Source organism: Erinaceus europaeus, chromosome 13 (genome assembly GCF_950295315.1).
Source record: "Erinaceus europaeus chromosome 13, mEriEur2.1, whole genome shotgun sequence".
NCBI lineage: Eukaryota > Metazoa > Chordata > Mammalia > Eulipotyphla > Erinaceidae > Erinaceus > Erinaceus europaeus.
Genome location: NC_080174.1, coordinates 55,804,574 through 55,824,960, shown reverse-complemented (window position 1 = coordinate 55,824,960; position 20,387 = coordinate 55,804,574). Strand labels below are relative to the sequence as shown.

The following is a 20,387-nucleotide window of genomic DNA, read 5'->3' as shown; positions in this document are numbered from 1 at the left end:
GGTTCAGGGCAATTAGATTGGTCACATTTGCTTAATACCTGAGGGGAGATAGAGAGAGGAAGAAAGAGAGGGGAAAAATTAAGGGAAAAGAGATGAAGAAGATGGGTTTTATACTCTACAGATTCATTTTTTGTGGATTTCTTTTGGGGTTATTTTGGGGGGGTTGTTTGTTTTTACTAATTTTTTATTATGTTAAGACAGAGAAAGTGGTCCAGGAGGTAGCACAGTGGATAAAGCAATGGACTCTCAAACATGAGATCCTAAGTTTGATCCCCGGCAACACATGTTCCAGAGTGATATCTGGTTCTTTCTCTCTCTCTCCTCCTTTCTCATAAATAAATAAATAAATAAATAAATAAATAAATAAATAAATAAAATCTTTTTTAAAATAGAGAAATTGAGCAGGGAGGGAGCAAGACAGACACCTGCAGCCCTATTTCACCACTCATGAAGCTTTCCCCATGCAGGTGGGACCAGGGGCTTGAACCTGGGTCCTTGCTCACTGCAATGTGAGCGCTTAACTTAGGTGTGCCACCACCTGGCCCCCTGCTTTTATTACTTTGACTTTTTTCTTGCCTGCAAGCTGAAAGGTGATGAAAAGGAAAACATACTTTTTGTTTGTTTTTCATGGATCTAGGGATTTCTTCCTATTAACACTTTTGTTAAAATTGAACTGAGCTATCAAATTATGGTCATGTGCTCCTTTTCTGGTCCTCTATGATCACTGAACTCCTTGATGATAGGGAAAATGTAGAGGAATATTCATTTCTCCATTTCACACAATTTTGATAAGTCCAAAACCAGAGAACCCTAAGCCCTTTTATTTCATAAATGACACACTGCCAAAGACTTTCAGACAAAGTCCATCTCCAGCTCATAGTTGACTTTCTGACTTATGTCTGCACAGACAAGTTACTTATTTATCGCCTTCATTAAGATTTATGAGTTTACTTTGAATAAAGGAATAAAGGCTGTTTTGATAGATGTAGATCTAGCTAATGTTTGTGAAGCCTCTACCCTTGTTGCCAGTCTCTCTTGCATGACTTACCTCATTACCAACAGCACTTGCTTCATCACTCATGAAGCTTCACCCCCTGCAGGTAGGGACCAGACACTGGAATCCAGGCCCTTGAAATGGTAATGTGTGTGCTCAGCTGGGTATGTCACCACCCAGCTCCATGAATTATCTCACTTAATTCAAATCCCAATAAGATATCAGGACCTATGAAGGACGATAAATGACATAGTGGGGGTTGTATTGTTAAATGGGAAACTGGGGAATGTTATGCATGTACAAACTATTGTATTTACTGTTGAATGTAAAACATTAATTCCCCAATAAAGAAATAAATTAAAAAAAAAAAGATATCAGGACCTTCCAATGCCCTAGTGGCTGATAGGAGTTTGGGAAGCAATTATCACAGTGCCTAAAGAAGGAGTGTTCCTGTCACTGACAATCTCATCTTACTAAAAGGCTAATCGCCATGTATGTAATTAATATTAACCTGATAACTTTTTATACTTTTTCTTCTTTTGTTGCTAAACTGTCCCCTAACATGAGCTGCATTTCTGGAAACACCTGATAGTTTGTATCCATTCTGGGTGGGAAGTCTTCTCTGACACCCAGACTTTTGTTTCATATGAAAGTAAGCCAACCAAGAATTAAGAATTCTGCTTCATTTCTCTGGGTACCTGGGAGTGTGCCAAAAATCTTCCTTTTTGTCTCAACCCTTGTTAAAAGTATTTTTTTAATGTGTGACTATTCTTTGCTCTCTGCAGGAATATTCTGAACATAATTTAGTGTTGCTTCAATTAAGAATGTTTTATTGCCTAAGGGTCATCAGTCTGAACATTTCTTTTTGTGTGATTAATGCTGAAGGTGAGATGGTTGTCACTGAGGATTCTATTATCCTTGGAACATTACCTAGAATATTTTTTCTTTCATTTAAAAATAAATATAAATACATGATACTAGCTTTTTATCTTGTGAGCTGCCTTCCATTCTTCAGCAGACAATAAGAAACATGGGGTTCAGAGTAGTTCATGCTTTTCACTTATTGTAGTTTGCTATTGAAATGTATTTTTGACAATCTCATATTTCGAAGAACTTTCTTTATAGTATGAACCAAAAGAGGCTAAAGGGGAAAAACAAAATTCCCTTGGAATTTGTTGGTTGACTTTCTTTATAAAGTGGCATACCTTTAAATGGTCCTTCTTTCTCGGGGGACTACTAGAAATCATTGTATATATGAATTTCCATGAATTTCCATGTATCTTACCTGAGTAACAGAAACATTGTTGATACCTGCATGAACCATTTGGTTATTGTCTTCTCTAAAATCAGTTAATACTATTAAAATTCTCTGTAGCACAAAATTCTGGTGATGGTTGGGGTGTGCAACTATACATTATAATCATAAAATTTTGTAAACCACTATTGATCACTATTGTTTAATCAGATGGAAAAAAATCTCTATGGCTTTGAGCCTACTGAGATTTTTATCTTGCAGTCTAAAGCCTCTGGACATCAGTTTCCCTGATCATCAATGGCAGTGATAATGCCTATGTGATAGTATTATTTTAGGGAACAAAGGAAATTATAGGAAGAAAACACTCAGGTTGAACTTGTGTTCTCATGCACCCTCAAAAAAAAGATAAATCATATGTATTACATGAGAGGAATCCAAATATATCATATCACCACAATATACACTTTAAATATCTTGCAATTACATTTGTCTATTATACCTCAATAAAACTAAAAATAATGTACTTAGCATGATGATTGGCACATAGTCAGTACTGAAAATTTGGTAACTATTTCTATTCCTATGGATTCACTCACCCATCCCTACAATACAGATTTACTGGAAACTTCATGCCAAACATGATAATATCAAGCTTAATAATACCCATGTCCCAGGCCTTCATATCCACTGAGACATGCATTTAGCTTGACAAGCTTGTACTGAATGCCCACTGTGGACCAAGTGCTTTGTTTGCTTCCATATGATGAGATGAATTCTTAGTGTCTAGAAAAATTTCATCTCCTTAGGAAGTCAGAATATTGCCTCTGGAAATAACCAAATACTGGCTTAACTTAATTATAGATACTTTAAGAACTGAGAATAAGGAAGGCCTGTTTCATCTTTTTTTTAAATCATTGATGAGGCTTCATTACTCCAGGATAATTCTTTTAAAGGTAGAAACAGATACAGAGAGGAGAGAAATACCCCAGCTCTGGGGCATCCCTAAGTATGGTTGGGATCATACTCAAACCTGGGCTTTGTGCATGGCAAAGTGGGCACTCTCCCAGGTGAGCTATGTTGACAACCTCTGTATTTTTTCCTTTTTAAATAGAGTTTGCTGGTAGCTGGAAAAAGACACACTTAAAATTTCAGATGGCTAAATTACTCCTGACTCTCTACCAGAGGTACAGGAAGATCTTATATGTGTTTTTGAAAATAGGTTCAATTTAGAAATGGTATTGAAGTTCAAGTTAACATCAACAACCAGTGACCTCAAGGAAGTGATGACTGTACACAGAGTGACAGTCCTCTCTCCTGAAAGGATGGATGTTTTTGCTAGTGCTGTCCTCCTCCTGAAATTCCCTTCTTTGTTTATTGCTTGACTATCTCCTATCAGTCTTTTTGAATTTAGTCTCAGAGGAGGGTTCATATCCTCCAGCAAGTCTTCTCTCCTTTTCACTATCATAACACTTAACTATACTATACTATCATTATTAAGTCATAAGGCTGGTTTTCCTACTAAACTACAAATTTCTTGCTTCATTCTCAGTTCCCAGTTTCCAAATCTGTAGAAGATGACTGATAGTAAGGTCTTTTTCAAAACTGACATTTTGTGGTGCACCAGATACATCATGGTGGGCATAACCAAATTAGAAGATGGCAACTCAGTACTTGTGGGCATGTATTGAAATCAAATAGGAAGGAGGATGATGGATAAATAGTGCTAGAAAACCCAGGCTTTTGAAGTCTCTAGCAGCTATGTTGTGTCAGAGTAGGTGTTTAACATACCTTAGTACAAATTCAAGAAAACATGACATAGCCAAAAGTATAAACACTCGGGAGTCAGATGTTTCTAGTTATTCTTTAGCTAGGTGAGCTTGGGCTCTAGTTTCCTCTTCTATAAAACAGACTTGTTTGCTTTAAAAGGTTATAAATATTGGGGGCCAGGCAGTAGCACACCTGGTCAAGTGCATGTGTTACCATGCACAAGGACCCAGGCTTGAACCCATACTACTTACCCGCAGGGGGGAAGCTTCACTAATGGTGAAGCAAGTACTGCAGGTGTAAAAACAAATAAATAAATAAAAACAAGAGAAGGGGAGGAGAGGAAAGAGAAAAGAAGGTTCTAAATATTTAAGTATAGATCCTCAGTGGGTGTTTAGTAAGATTTCTCAATGATTTTTAGTTTCTCAGTTAAAAATTGGGATAAACAAAACATTTGTGAACATTGAGTCTAAAGCAAATATAATTTAGAGTCTTTGAACCTTGACATTAGAGGGATCTTAGTAGTCTGTTTTGCTGATGGTTGCCACATCTCTTGATAAAATGTTGCTTGCCCTGTGTTTGCACCTTTCTAGTCATGGGGCTCTTGACACATAACAAGGTAACCCTCCTCCTTATAAAAATAATTATTAGAAAGTTATTTGTTTTACCAGTGGTGAAAAAGTTATTTCATCACTTTCTTCTATTGTCTGATCCTCATTCTCTCCCTTGGAGCCTTACAAACAAGTCTGTTCCTGCCTACTTGGGTATTTGAATACCTCTGTAGTCTTCTCTTCTTCACACTAAAATCATTTAGGTCTTTTAGACAAGTCTCATGGGTCTGACCTCACACCTCTTCCCAGCATCTTCTAGATACAGGTAGAGGCCCCGGTAAAAGATGGCACTCTTTGTAAAGGTTCTCTTTCTGTTTGGTATGTGGGAGACTGGGGGATTAAATAGAAAACATGCATTCAATCACCTAACATTTACGTGATATGCTACAATGCCATGGACCCATAGGTAGATCCTGTAGGTACAGGGGTAGATAAAGCAATAGCTTAACCTCAAACCGCCTTGAGAACAAGATTAGAGACATATTAAGAGATAACTTTCAATAGATGTGAAAGTGTTTACCTAATCTGCAAGGCTACGGGGAAGAGGCTGGTGCATTTTTCACACATCTTACTCAGTATTGCTGTAAAATCAGCTTAAAGAAACCAGAGGTTCTCCTTTCTTTTCTTCAGTCTTTTGGCAAGTGCAATGTTGATCTTACCTATGTTCCCATGTGCCATTGTTCCATCACACTAAGTGTGTTCTTGCCTCAGATAAGGAGGTGGGAACTGACAGCCCCCTTACCCTTAGGTCTCTGGTCTCATGTTACCTTAACAGTGAGGCCTTTCCTACTCATGCAATTAAAATATATATAGTCACCACCCTCCCTTACACAGCCTTTCCCTTCTTCTTTTTATTTTCTTCTTAAAAAATCATCATTGTCTGACAGACTTTGATTTTATCTATATGTTCCTTGCTTTTCTCACTCACTCACCCCAAATCAGAATATAAATATAGGGATGGCAAAACTAGCCCTTTCATTAGGAGCAATGAAATTGTATCTTTATTCACAAAGTCTGGATTTGGCAAATAAGAAAAAAATTGTTCTCCACCTTTAAAGAGGTTGGAGCCTCATTAAAAGATAGTAATTTCACAGGCATTGTCTAGTAGAACATGGGAGAAGAAAGACAAGAAACTAGTGTCTATTGAGCATTTGTCACATGCCAGACACATTACATATATATTACTGTTCTTGGTCATTATCTTGTAATAACTCCTTGAAAAAAGTAACATTAAACCCATTTTACAGATGATAATTTTGCAGCAAAGAGGGACAAGGTATAAATGCAAAATTTGGGCATAGAAAAAAGATACCTTATATTAAATTCTGAGAACATTCTATGAGAGCTTCCCAAAATTCAAGGTACATATGACTCTCCAGAGCATCTTATTGAAACAGAGCCTGGTTGACAAGGGCTGGGAAGGGGGCTGAAGATGTGCTTTATGATGCTAATAATTCCAGCACAGGGGCCACACTTAAAATAGTGAAACTCTAAACCAAACCAACTTGAAGCAATAGTGTGGACTAAAGGGAAAATGACTATATAAACTGGATAGTAACTAAATAAACTGATAGATTCCCAAAAATCCTCTAATTGGCTCTGTTAACACTGAGTTTGCAGAAGAAAAACCTAGGTTCAAACTGCTTGATATGTGTGTGTGTATGTATATATATCCGCAATGGTAGGTTGAAAAGGAATAAAGCCACAGATGTTCCAGAATCTCAAAGCATCACCACCAGCAGTGTTAAGGGGAAGAAACCCCAACACAGGAACACAGGTTGTGCACATCTTATTGAGTACACTTACTTGATGTCAGACACTGCTGGGAAATCACAGACCTGGGTTCATTCAGATCCTACCCCTAGAATGTACTTGCTCATTGGCTTTGCTGGGTTATTTATTGAACATTTCTTAGCTTGGAATATGTGAGACTGAGGTGTAAATATGCATGTGAATTATTCATTTATGTATCCATCTAGTATTTACTAGACAATGCAATGGATTACTATCCAGGCAATGGATCTGATAGTATCCTTTCACACACAATTTTTTTTTAATTCATCTGGCTATTTAGTTAATCCTCCAGTGATCAGCTGATTGTGAAGATAAAGGATTATCCTTATTTTTCCACATAAAAAAGCAGGCTGATAAAGCTTAAATGATTAGCCAAGATTTATAGCAAGCATGATTTTGAACCAACACCACACATACATACACACACATATGCGCCCACACACGCCCATGGGTGGAAAGTTACAGCCACATATCTCTCTGATCTTCTTTTGGACATGTTCAGGTAGATTTTAAGGCAGCTGACAGCAGGGAAAGGGATCTCAGGAGTGCTGGGGAAGGAGACTTAGAATTTAGAATTGGGTGCAGTTAACCCATCAAGTGGATTATTACTAGACAGGTGATATTAAAGAAACTGGGAATTTTATCATGTGCTTTGTGAACAAAATTTCATCCTGAGCTAGGGGTTCTAACATCCACAAAATTTCCTTACTCGACTTAGAAGTTTTCATCAACAGCAGCTACCCATCTGGCCGCCCCCTCAGGGCTTTGCAGATGAAAAGAGTAGCTGTTAGGTTTGTGGAGAAAGACAATTTTTGAAGAGAGGAAAAGAGAAAAAAGCAAAGTGTGCAGGTTGGCAGTGCAGAAATGCTGAGGTGCCTTCCAACTATCCTTGCAAGGCTTCTCTGCTACTTCCATCAACCATGAGAATACCTCATCAGGAATAACCTGCAGGGCTCCAAAGTCAACAAGAAGTCCTCTCTATCTGAATGAATGGGAAAATGAAGGGTTATAACCACCTATGATCTTAATACTTCCTAGACTTTGAAAACAATTAAAATGCTTAACACAAACTATTACAGGGGATTTTTTTGTTTGTTTTATTCTATTTCTGTCATCTTTGGTACTTTCTCAGTCTGCACCTGACTTTTTTTTTTCCAAATAGGGAGAAACAGAGAGACAGAATGAGATATTAAAAGACACCATAGCTTTGAAGCTTCCTCTAGTGCAGCGAGGAATAGGCTTAAAACTATACCAGTCACATGGCAAAGCAAATGCCTTCCTGGGTGAGGTATGTTGCCAGCCCTTGAGAGATTTTACCTTTTCTTAGATGGTTCCAAAAAGAGCCTGGGAAGTACTTTAGATCGTCTGAATAGCTATCAATAGCATTTCAATTTGGCTAGCTGGTTATGGCACAGGTTACTGAATTTGGAATAAAAATATGTGTATGTTAGCTATCCAAAGGCAAATGGACCCCACTGCCTGCTTTTCTAAATTGTTTTTAAATAGTCACTCATAAGTGTTTATTCACTCTATGACTACTTTCATAGTACAATGGCATAGTTTGCATGACTGGGACCGTAGGACCCAACAAGATTAAATAAATTATACACTAAATTACCCTCTACATGAACAAGTTTGCTCATTCCTAGTCTAAACTAAGACCCATCTCTGTGACCTTAGGCGAATCACCCTACTCTCAGAACTGGACTTCCCCATCTGTAAAATGACTCTCCTCAAGGGTTGCAGTGATAAATCAAATTCAGTGGCTGGGGTGGAAAGACACCTACAACTCTATGGAAATGTGGGTCAGGGTAGATTTTATTGTTCACTTGATCTGTGTTGGAAGAAACCCCATTCAGAAAATGTATGTTTTGTTTGCCAACCCTTGGTGTTAGCTGGTTGTCATACTGTCCCTTTCTCAAAAAGGAAAAGTTAATTCTACCTCTTGTCCTCTCAAACAACAACAAAAAAACATATAATGAGAAAAACAGAAAATTTGTATAAGTACATATCCATTCTTTCATTTATTAGCTATTTGTTAAGTGCCTACCAGGTGTAAGGATGCTAAGTTAATTCTCGTGGGGAGAAGTATTTGGTTCCTAGGGACAAGTTAGGTATATGAATTATCATAACATAATAGAGATATTGCCAGATATAGTAGGAGGAGTGTGTGTGTGTGTGTGCATGTGTGTGTGTATGTACAACTTATAAAAACAGAAATATTTGAATCAGATTAAGCTTGTTAAAAAAAAAAAAAAGCAGGAGTACATCCAATAGAGAGCACATGTCACCATGCATCAGAACTTGGATTTACTTGGGCTCTGTACCCCTATTCCACCAGGACCCAAAGCGTTTGTCACCAGGAATCCTTTTTTTATACCAGCAATGAAAGGGAAGCAAATCTGGAAAATAACAGAAAAGGCCAGGCACTGTTTCTCCTATCTGAGAGAGGAGGGAAAAGGGAAAGACCTGGGAGTAGTTGTGGGAGTAGGGGTGACTTGGAAGGAAGATGAAGGCAGAGGCATTTAAAAAAAAGGCAAGATACAGATATGTAGATATATAGACATAGATAGATAATTTTAGAATCAGACCATATCAGTGACCTTGGAAGAAATACTGCACGTTTCAACAGAGGGGATGGAGACACAGAACTCTGGTGGTGGGAACCATATGGAATTGCACCCTTAGTATCTTATAATTTTGTAAATCAATATTAAATCACTAATAAAAATAAATTTAATAAAAAAAAAGAATTCGTTTGGGGTCAGGCGGTGGCACAGTGGGTTGGGCGCATGTGGCGCAGAGCGCAAGGACCAGCTCAAGGATCCCGGTTCGAGCCCCCGGCTTCCCACCTGCAGGGGAGTCGCTTCACAAGCGGTGAAGCAGGTCTGCAGGTGTCTGTCTTTCTCTCCCCCTCTCTGTCTTCCCCTCCTCTGTCCATTTCTCTCTGTCCTATCCAACAACGGACAACATCAACAATTGCAATAATAATGACCACAACGAGGCTACAAAGGGCAACAAAAGGGGGAAGAAATGGCCTCCAGGAGTGGTGGATTCATGGTGCAGGCACCGAGCCCAACAATAACCCTGGAGGAAAAAAAAAAAAGAATTCGGGTTTATGCTCCCACTTTCCACCTGTAGGATGGTGTCTAGGGCCATGCAACCGTAATTCCACCCTATCTGTCTTTAGAGTTCTTATCCCATATGCAGGAGGGAGAAGCTTCACAAATGGTGAAGTAGTGCTGCAGGTGTCTCTTTTCTCTCTTCTTTATCTTCCTTTCCCTCTCAATTTTCTCTGTCTCTGTCAACAAAAGGAAAAAAAATTTAAACCAAGACACAAGTTAGTTCCTTAAAATGTAGCCATTATGTACAACCATTGTCCCTTGAAAACATTCTGATTTCATGTTTCCATTCCAAATCACCAGAATGTATTTTTGCTCATTTGTGATTACCCGGGACTCCTTCACCTATGTGTGTTGGATAGCATTAAGGGCAGTTCAGATGTTGAAGGCTATAGATCATATAGGCAAGAAGGATCTAGGCACTCACTGTAGAATCTAAATTTTGGATTCTGTCTTCATTTTATGAAATTTTCTCCTTGTACTGTTTCATTTTTCTTTATTAATGATTCAGTAAAAATAGCTTCAATTATTTTTTATTTATTCAGCTTGTTGTCAAATAAAATCATCAAATGGAGACAAAAATGAAGTTAATTTTCTGGTCTGAAATGCTGCTCCCATATCTATGCCCAAATCTGGCTATCACTGAAAGGAGATGTAGCTGTTTGATAATGCTATGATGTTACTGATAATAGAATACTGTCTATTTCTGTGATACAGATGCATGCATACTTAGCTGTAAACTTCAGACTGGTTTCCTGTGCCTTCCCAATATGGTGGTTCCCCACCAAAACATTGGCATTCTTTGTTTTACCTATATATTTCTATATATATTTAAATTCAAAGTTGAAAATCCAAAACTCATGAGCAATAAGTGACTTCCATTTGAAACATGAAATTCTCCCTCATTTTGCTCTCCCCCCACTAGTGAAAGAGTTTCTGAAAGGAATGAGACCTGGTGGGTTGTTTGTTGTTGTTGTTTTCTACCTAAGGTTAGCAAAATAGCTACCCTGGATAGTGCTTTTTGTTTGGTTGGGTGGTTGGGTGGTTGTTGGCTTTTGTTTGATTTGGTTTGGGTTTTTTGTTTAGTTTTTGTCATGTGAATGTTCCATTTTCAAACCCTGTCTTTACCACTGGAGGGAACTTCAGTGCTGTGGTGTCTCTCTCTCTCTCTCTCTCTCTCTGTGTGTGTGTGTGTGTGTGTGTGTGTGTGTGTGTGTGTCTGTTTCTGTTTGAAAAAATATCAGCCAAGAGCAGTGGGAAAAAATAATATATGTATGTATGTATGTATATCTCACTAGGATATCTGAGAATGCTGAGGTCTAGAGGGTATTTTTTTATTGGAATAGGTGAATTCCTGCTACAATAATGGGGGGGGGGGAAGCTGTTCACAAACTAGGTTAACCCGAGGGAGTTTCATTGTGCTGCCAGTTTATCTCATATTTTTCTATTCACAGGCAAGTCTTTCCACCCCTGTTCTTTGTGAAGGCACTGTTCCATTCCAGAGTTCATTATTTTATATCAAAAATAATCTTCAGTCTTTTTCCTCTTTCTTTTCTAAAATAATATTCATTTGGTTTTTAGTTTTCCTAAAGGCTCTCTCCTTCTTGATGTTAAGTGCAACATCTCTCCACAACTAGAACAGATAACAATAACACTTTTGTGCTAACTGCAATCATGTGCTAAGGTGACAGTGGGTTTGAGGCTGATACAAGCAGATAGGTAGATAAGGCACATCTTTTTAGTCAGGAGTCTCTTCCTCTTTTTGACCTTCAAATCTTTCATAGCGTCTGTGTGTATGTATGTTTTCCTTACTCCAGAAGAAAAAAATCTAAAACAAAGATAAATTATAGAATGTGAGAATCTTAACTACTATGTTTATTTTAAATTTCTGTCAACATTTAGAAAGTACATTAGGGGACATGCATCAATGACAAGCATGCTAAATCCTTTCATATATATATATATATATTCCATTGGTATAATGAATCATGAACTATTTGGATTTAAGTCCAATGTTTGGAGTTAAGTGGTGTCTGTTTAGTTTTGTTTTTCTTTAATTTTACATGGACTAAATTTTACTTGAGTAGATTGACCCTCTGATGTGTTCCACAGAAATCATACAAAAAGTTTATCATTTAGATTATTGTTTTTATTTTTAAAGATTTATATATTAATTAATGAGAAACAGAAAGAGACAGAGAGAGTGAACCAGTGCATCACACTGGCACATGCAATGCCTGGGATTGAACGCAACCTCATGTTTACAAATCTAATACTTTATACACTGCACTTTGGAAGGTAGCTCAGTTTGGTGCATGTCTGTTTAAAAGAAATAGTTAGCATCCGCCGATCACAACCTAACCAACCCAACGATTGCCACCTCAACATGCTTCACTTCAGACTGTGTCCAGAGACTTCTTGTGTGGAATGACAACCCTTCAGCTTCATTACTCAGTCACCAGGTTCCAGATGCCATCAGGATGCTGGCCAGGCTTCCCTGGATTGAAGACCCCACCAATGTGTCCTGGAGCTCAGCTTCCCCAGAGACACACCCTACTAGGGAAAGAGAGAGGCAGACTGGGAGTATGGACCGACCAGTCAACGCCCATGTTCAGTGGGGAAGCAATTACAGAAGCCAGACTTTCTACCTTCTGCAACCCACAATGACCCTGGGTCCATGCTCCCAGAGGGATAGAGAATGGGAAAGCTATCAGGGGAGGGGGTGGGACATGGAGATTGGGTGGTGGGAATTGTGTGGAGTTGTACCCCTCCTACCCTATGGTTTTGTTAATTAATCCTTTCTTAAATAAAAAAAAAAAGAAATAGTTGGGGGGGCTGGGTGGTGGCGCACTTGGTTGGGCACAAGGACACAGGTTCGAGCCCCTGGTCCCTACCTGCAAGGAAAGCTTTGTGAGCAGTGAAGTAGTATTGCAGGCGTCTCGCCATCTCTTTCCCTTCTCTATCACCTCCTTCCCTCTCGATTTCTGTTTGCGTCTATCCAATAAACAAATAAAGGTTAAAAAGAAGAAATAGTTGCAAGAATATTTTAGTACAAGAATTTTGAGGTTCCTTATATACAAAGTTAATAGGACTGATAAATCTACATGAGGAAAATGGATTTAATTAGGTGAATTTAGTTAACCTTGATGAGGTGAAGCCAAATTTAGGATAAGTGGTATTTTCAAACCAATAAAATTAGTCTCTTGTACTCCTGGATTTGCAAAAAATTCTGGCAACCTGTGGCAAGGCCTCGTAATTCACACATGGCTTTCTCATTTTATCTCTCCTGTGTGAGTACATGCATGTATGTGCACGCACACTATGCAGTGAGGTGGAAACAGAAGGGTCACAAGAGCTGGAGTATATTCAACATTCTTTCTTCAGTTACTAATTCTAGTTGCCTAACACCATTTCTGGCAGAGTTTGCCCTGGTCTTCCCTTACCTAACCCTGTTAATCTGAGACACAAATGAGTATCTTAATGAAAACTGATACCTTTCGGGATTTCCCATTCTGAGAACAAAAATGCATTGGATCGACCTTCTCGTGGTGCATCCCGTGAGTACCCATTCATTGGGGAAACTGACGATCCTTCCTAGCCGACTGAATCCACATGGATCCCAGTCACTTTCAAAGCCAGCAACAAGCAGCTCCTGACAGCTTTCAACCTGATGCTGTTGACTGGCTATGGAAGAAGGGCAAACGCTAGAAGAAGAAGAAGAATGCAGTTGAGCTTTCTTTGCAATTCTCTTTGCTTCTATCCTATGAAGAATAACAAAACCATCCATTTTCTGATCCAGAACCCAACTTGTTTTCCCAGGTTCCCTCCTACAACCAACACAAACACAGACATGCACCAGCAAAACAGAAGCTGTTGGAAAGCTTTTTTGGCTACTGAAATAGGCTCCTGTCACCAGGACATGGCAGGCTTTTTGCTGTATTGTCTCCCAGCCCTGGCCCCAGTACTCCAAAGAGTAGTTTATGTAATCAGTCTCTCCTAACTTGTGACGTCCTGTCATTTTCCTCCCCTTCAGCTCTGCTGCCACCCACAAATCAATAGAATTGCCTGGGAAGTTCAAGCTGGTTTTGCAACCACCCTAAGCTCTGTGTTTCTTAAAGGGTATGTCAGAATATGTAAAGTTTCCTAATGATATTTCTGGCTGATGACACATGGCAGAGCTGATGGACTATTTATAATCAGTGGCACGATCACAAGCACATTATTTTTATTTCACTTAGGGGGGAGCCCTGTCACTTGCTACCTCTCTTTGCAGACAAGTTGATGTCATCTCCACCTAAAGTAGCTAAATCCTCTTTTCAGAATGCATTTGCACTCTCCCGTTTGTGTTAGGAGCTCCTCAGTTCTTCCCAACAGAAGTCTCTCTCTTTTATTGTTCTCAGACTAAGGATGATTAGAGCAACAAATGATTTCTAGCAACTGTTTTTAACTCTATACCTTCACTATAAATGTCTCAGGTCTTTGCTGCTCAGATCCTGCTATATTCCTCTAAGTGTGGGTGTGGCTGGCAAGACTAAGGCAGTAGACACAGCCACTGCAACCCAGCATTTGTCCCAATTTCACAGAACCAAGCATAACACTGCTGTCTTTAGTTAAACAGCTAGTATGTTGTAAGCAATGTACTTGATAGTCACTTTATATGTAATATACCTCAATAACCCTCTCAATCATGTCTGTGGCAAGTGGTGGTGTTTCCAGAATAGAATTGTGGGAGGAAACATGAGATAAAATAACTTTTCCCCAAAGTCACACAGCTGGTAGGAAAAACTCAAGTTCAGGTTCTAACAAACCATGCTTGCTGTCTCTTCCTGGTTCAGTGGGCACTTGTGTATATATGATATGAACATGCTGGGGCCCTTATTCATAACATGGATAGCTCCTGTGAATTTAAAGACCACCCAGAATGAGAGATGGAAGAATTGGAAAGCTCTCAGTCTGGGGTAAACCAAGTGTAAAAGGAACCATATACTAGAGGAGGGATTTGACTCACTGCAGTGGGAAGTGTTACCTCTATAAAGATACTGAGCTCTCTCTTTCTTTCTATCTCTCTCTTTTTTAAAAAATGTTTCCACAGGACAGAGTTTAGGGTATGGATTCGTTAACTATATTGATCCAAAGGATGCAGAGAAAGCCATCAACACTTTAAATGGACTCAGACTCCAGACCAAAACCATAAAGGTAAGAGGTATGGTATGCTTGCTCCTAATTGCAAGGCATTGGTTAAATTTCTTCCCTTTTATCTAGTAAATGCAGACTATGAGGGAAGTGGAAGTGGTATTCTTTATTAATTTAATAGGCATTCATCATCCACTGTAGTAAGTGGAGAACACAGACCATTACAGAAGAGTGACATGAAGACTGAGCAAAAAGGAATCCAGACTACAAGAACTTCAAATTAGGGTATCAGGAATAACTCCCCCCGGGAGGCCTGTGAGCCTGAGTCTGTAAAGGATGGCCAAAGCTAAGCCCTGAGAGAAGCAGGCAAAGGGACTAGCACAAATAAAGCTGTGAAAATGTACACAAACACTGCAAGTTGGGGATAGCATGTAGAGTAGCATGGTCTTATTTTGGGTGGAGAAGTGATGTAAAGATGAGTCTGGGAGGTATACAGGGGCCTCTTGTGCCAAACTGAGAAGATTGAGCACCCTTGGCTTTACCTAAGGGTGGAGAGAACTCACTTAACTGAAACTCACATAAATGTATTCAGGTATAAACATCATACTGGTGTAACAGGGACTGGTGTAATGGGGGCACAGTAAAGGGATAGCAGAAAATGTGACACTCCAGCAGTCTATCAAGGGAGGGGACTGGTTAGGGAGTTCTGGTGGTTGGAATGGTGTGGAGTCGTACCACTCTTATAATCTTGTCAATACTTCCATTTTATTTATTTTATGAATAAAAAGGGAGGAGTAAAAAAAATCAGACCAGTAGATAATACTTCGGGAAGGGTTGTTTTAAGTACAAAAAGAACAATTACCCATAGTTAGCTCCTTCAGATGGTGTGGTTTCTGTGGTGGAGTTGTCACCCCCTTGTGCAGACTTCTTCAGGAGGCAGTGCTGCTTGCCTCGAAGCCTCCCTCCTCTGTCAGGATCAGTGGTCGCCTGAAAAGAGCTGGTCTTCTCTTCGGCCTCCCTTCCCCTTCCTCTCTCACCTCCAGGCAGCTTGTTTGGGGGCAGCTGCCAGCCAATTAATGAGTCCCATCCTTCATACCCTATTAAACCACAGGGAGGTGTCTCCTGGGCGCTCTTATCCTCATGACAGCAGGTCTGACGCAAAGTAGGACAAAAGAGAAACCTCTCCCAGAATGGAAATCTATAGATGGCACCAGCTTTCTCGGTGTCTGCAAACACAAAATCAGAACTTTTTAGTTCAACAGAGATACATTTCCAACATCCAGACTGGTATAAAGATAATCCTAGTGAGGAGGTAATAAAAACAAAAACCTGATCTTTATTTATTTATTAATTTTTTTTTTAGTATATCATGTGGTTTTCTGCTTTTTATTTTTTTAAGCAACTTTACGTTTGATTTAGCATGTTTCTATAGACAGTTGCTTTTCTTGAGAGCAGATAATCTGTGGTACACAAAGACCCTAAAATGCACCTGATTCAATTTGCCTCAGTTTCAGCTGAGTCAATTCCTTTGGGTTCTCAAAGAGGGAAATATTGTAATTTTGAGTTGTTTAATTATGGGGCAGTCCACTGAGAGGGAAGAGGATTAACTTCCTTCAAGGGTAAAACATACCTATTTTCATGCTTTAAGTAAAAACGGGATGTTCGTGTCACCTGACCCTTTGATGAGGCCACACCAAGCTGAGAACTGTATTTGTGGGATTGATTTTTTTTTCTGTGCTGCCCAGTTTTGCACTAGGATGTCAGACACTCTCTTGATAGACACCCTGACCTTGAAATAAGAAAGGTACTTTTCTTTCGTCTGTAGGAAACTCAGACTTCCCCAAGAGATTAAGATAAAATCATTAGCCATCCATTTTGCTTTATTTTTAAGTACCCCAAGAAGCCATTGGGGTTTCCTGAAAGTCTGAGTGAACCCAGCTTTTCAATCTCAGAATTCATCTCCTATCCTATAGTGCTATCAGAAGCAGTGCTTTGTCTGAATGGATCTCAGAGACAAGAAACGCTGATTGATTTCTTCCTGTGAAGAGCCAGCCTGCCTTCTTTACTTTCCTATATCCTTTTCTCCACTCCCTCACCCACCCTATGTTAAAATGCTGCCAACACATTTGCACCCAGCAGTAACATGGACTTTGGAGGCACTCTAGGGTTTAAAATGCATGATGCCATGACTGAATCAATAATTTCCATTCTCTACAACAAATGAAAATGTAATGTGCAAACCTGGGGGTTATCTCAGTCCTTTCATTAAAGCAGTTTATTTGCCATACAAAAAAAAATTAAATGTGATAGGTTCCTTTATTAACTTTTCTTTCCTTTCCTAAAGGGACATAGTGTTTAAGGTAAAAAAAAAAAATTCATATTAAATGGAAGAGAAAGAAAAAGCAAACCCTTTTCATGTACTGTTAATAGTCTCATCTCTCCTTAATAATTTTTTTAATTGTTGTTCTGCTTTTCAGACTACTGTTTACTTCTGCTTCAGTTTGCTTTAAGAATTAACATGAGATTTATCTCTATTTTCTGATTCCCATGTAGAAACTTCCATTAGAAGTATGCATTTCAATGATTTTCTCAGAAGTATATATTTACAAACTTTGGTCAAGTTTGTCCCTTCTCACACTTAGAGCCTTTCTGAAGTGCTTTGAACAAAACACACTACTAGATAAATTTTTTCAGGCAAGCCAAGAGTTAATTCTGAAGCCCTAAAGGTTAATGATTAATAGCTAGATTTGGGAATAGTTCTGGAAAGCCCTGAGGGAGTAACAGAGACTGTAGTGATCTAGAAAGCAGTAAAAAGGCAGCTATTCTTCAGCTACTACTGATTGCCTAAACCCAGATTATTACCAGTTCTTCCATTTGTTTCATAGAAATCTAAATTGAGGGTGTTTTTTTTTTAATGCCAAATTCCAGTTTCTGAAGTGTAGAAACCAGCTCAAAATTTTTAAAGCAAAAATGGGGATGGTTAGAGGGAGCCATGATAGATGGCTCACTCAGCTCATGCTTTACCACATGTAAGACTCTGGGTTCAAACCCCAACATCACAAGGAACATGATGACACTAGAGGAAGTGCCACTGTTGGAGCAGTATTGTCATCTCTCTCTCTCTCTCTCTCTCTCTCTCTCTCTCTCTCTCTCTCTCCCTCCCTTCTTCCCTCCCTCCTCTCTCTCACAGGCACTAATGTTGCTAGTTGCAAATGAATAAGTCCTTACTGAGCTGCTAGAATATGTCCACAAATGATTCCCTATCAACAAATTTCCTCTTTATGGAGGGGCCATAATGTAGTAGTAATGTGGGCATCTGAAAGGCAAAGCCACACCTCCATCCTCAAGGAGAACACATAGACATAGGCATAGACTTGCTATAAAAGCAGACCGTCTTTTCTCTTTTTTTTTATTTCTCTTTTTTTTCTTCTTTTCTTTTCTTTTCTTTTTTTCTTTTTCTTTTTTGTACCAGAGCACTGCTCAGCTCTGGTTTATGGTGGTGCAGGGTATTGAACCTGGAACTCATCAGGTATGAGAGTCTCTTTGTGTAACCATTGTGCTTTCTCCCCCACCCTCAAAGCAGACATAAAACCATGATTCCCTAAGCCTTTGTTAGGAGAGAGTAATTGCAAGTCACATGCCTGTCTGGAGAAAAAAAGAATCAAATAAGAATCCTTAGAAATTTTCTTAGAATCATGTATTATGAAAATCTTTGGAACCATCTACTACATGTTTGCAAACATGTGCCTGCAGAAAACTTGGTTTTTGTATTATAATTTCTTTAGTGAGAGAAGTGATCAGGTACCCACCCCCTCACCTTAGAGATTAGTCTAAGTTACAGGAAGTGACTTGCCAAAATTACATAAGTAAGTGTCCATCCATTGAACAAAGTTAGTACCCAAAGAGCCTATATAGGATTCTTATATTCAATGTTTATTTTGCATTCATACTATTTTTTAAAAAAAATATATTATGTAGGAGTTTTGTTGTTGTTCTCTTTTATAGACACAAAGAGTAATGGAGAAAGGAGAGGGAGACACTTGCAGCATTGTTTCAATGCTCGTAAAGCTTCCCCTCAGCAGGTGGGGATCAGGGGTTTGAACCTGGGGCCTTGTGCATGGTAACATGCGCTTAATTGAGTGTGCCAGTGCTTGACCCTGTTTCAGACTATTCTAACTCCTTGACTTGCCTGATATTATTTAATCCTTAAAACATCCCTGGGCTAGGCACTTTACACACATAAGCTCTTTTTTTAAAGTAACCCTATAAGAAAGTGCTATTTATCTCCTTTATATGAATGAGGAAACTGAGGCCCAAAGAGGTTACAAGAGTAACTCAGAAACATCCAGTTGCTGAGTGAAATTTGGAGTAAGAAAAAAATATGTTTAAAAAAAAACTCTGGCAGTAGGTCATAAGTGTTGGTATGTCACACTGCCTGTTTCCTCGGCAGCACGTGCATTCTGTGAGAGTGTGTGGGTGTGTATTTGGCTCCACACACATTCAGATTATTATACTCTCTGGCATGGGGAGGAGATATAAAAAGCAAACAAATGAATTGTGCAACTTGTCCAGGTTCTTCAGGAAAACAAACCTGTGGTTCCATGCTTCTGCCAGCAAACTGGAGAACAGACTTGACTTCAGCTTATTCCCTCTTGGATCACTGCTTTCCAGACTTGGTGCTAGGGATTAGGATATAGATGACTTAAGGACAGCCGTGTCCTGGAGATTTTCTCATCCATGTGTTAGAGAGGCATTGTGTCTTGACCAAGGCTAGTCCCTACCTGCAAAACTTGTTCTTTTCTCATCATTTTAATTCTGAACCCCTGGAGATGATCTGATCTGTTTAAAGCTTTGAGGGTGTTATTATTTCATTCCCACCCATCTCCCCATTGTCTTCAGTGGAGATCACTTTAGACTTTAGCAAGCACTGGGTGACAATGACTGTAAATTCTGGAAAATGGTTTTGGTACTCTTTGACTTCACACAAGATTACAGTTCCAGCCTTTCCATAGACTCTAAAAGAGCAGTTTCTGATTTTATATCAATTTCAGCTTCTTACTAAAAAGCACTCAGGTTAACAACGAGTTGCAATAGTCTGTCTCTTTGTCACATTGATTAGGAACAAAAAAAATTAGGTGGCTCTGTACTACATTCAAAAGAGGAGTATACTTACCAAAAAAAAAAAAAATTGTATTGATGTTCCTGTTACATTCAGAACCTTCTGAAAAATAAATTATCCAAGGTGGAATTTGAAGATTTGGAATCACTAAACCTTTCCCAGTAGCAATACATCTGTTTAACTTATAACCTGAAACTGAAGAATAAGATCAGAGAAGTTTACCCTGCTATGCCTTAGAAGTTCCTGTCTCTTGGGAAGCAAGGAATGCAAAGGACCAATTTATTGTTTTTTTAATTAGTGACTTAATATTGATTTACAAAATTATGATATAACAGGGATATAATTCTATACCATTCCCACCACCAGAGTTTTTTAAAAATAATTTTTATTAGTGAATTAATAATGACTGACAAGATTGTGAGATAAGAAGGGTACAATTCCATGTAAATCCCACCACCACAGTTCCGTATCCCATCCCCTCCATTAGAAACTTTCCTATTCTTTATCCCTCTGGGAGTATGGGCCAAAGATATTTATGATGTGCAGAAGGTGAGAGGTCTGGCTTCTATAATTGCTTCTCTACTGGACATGGGTG

The 20,387-nt window shown here is 38.9% G+C and overlaps 1 protein-coding gene across 16 annotated transcripts in view; it reads left to right on the top strand.

Moving 5' to 3' along the window:
* Positions 1-20,387, top strand: part of ELAVL4 (ELAV like RNA binding protein 4) — a 164,852-nt gene that overhangs the window by 121,760 nt on the left and 22,705 nt on the right. For all 16 annotated transcript variants that reach the window (XM_060205918.1, XM_060205914.1, XM_060205915.1 and 13 more), the window contains one exon: positions 14,633-14,736. In XM_060205918.1, the coding sequence (XP_060061901.1) occupies positions 14,633-14,736 (104 nt within the window). The remainder of the gene's footprint in view (positions 1-14,632; positions 14,737-20,387) is intronic.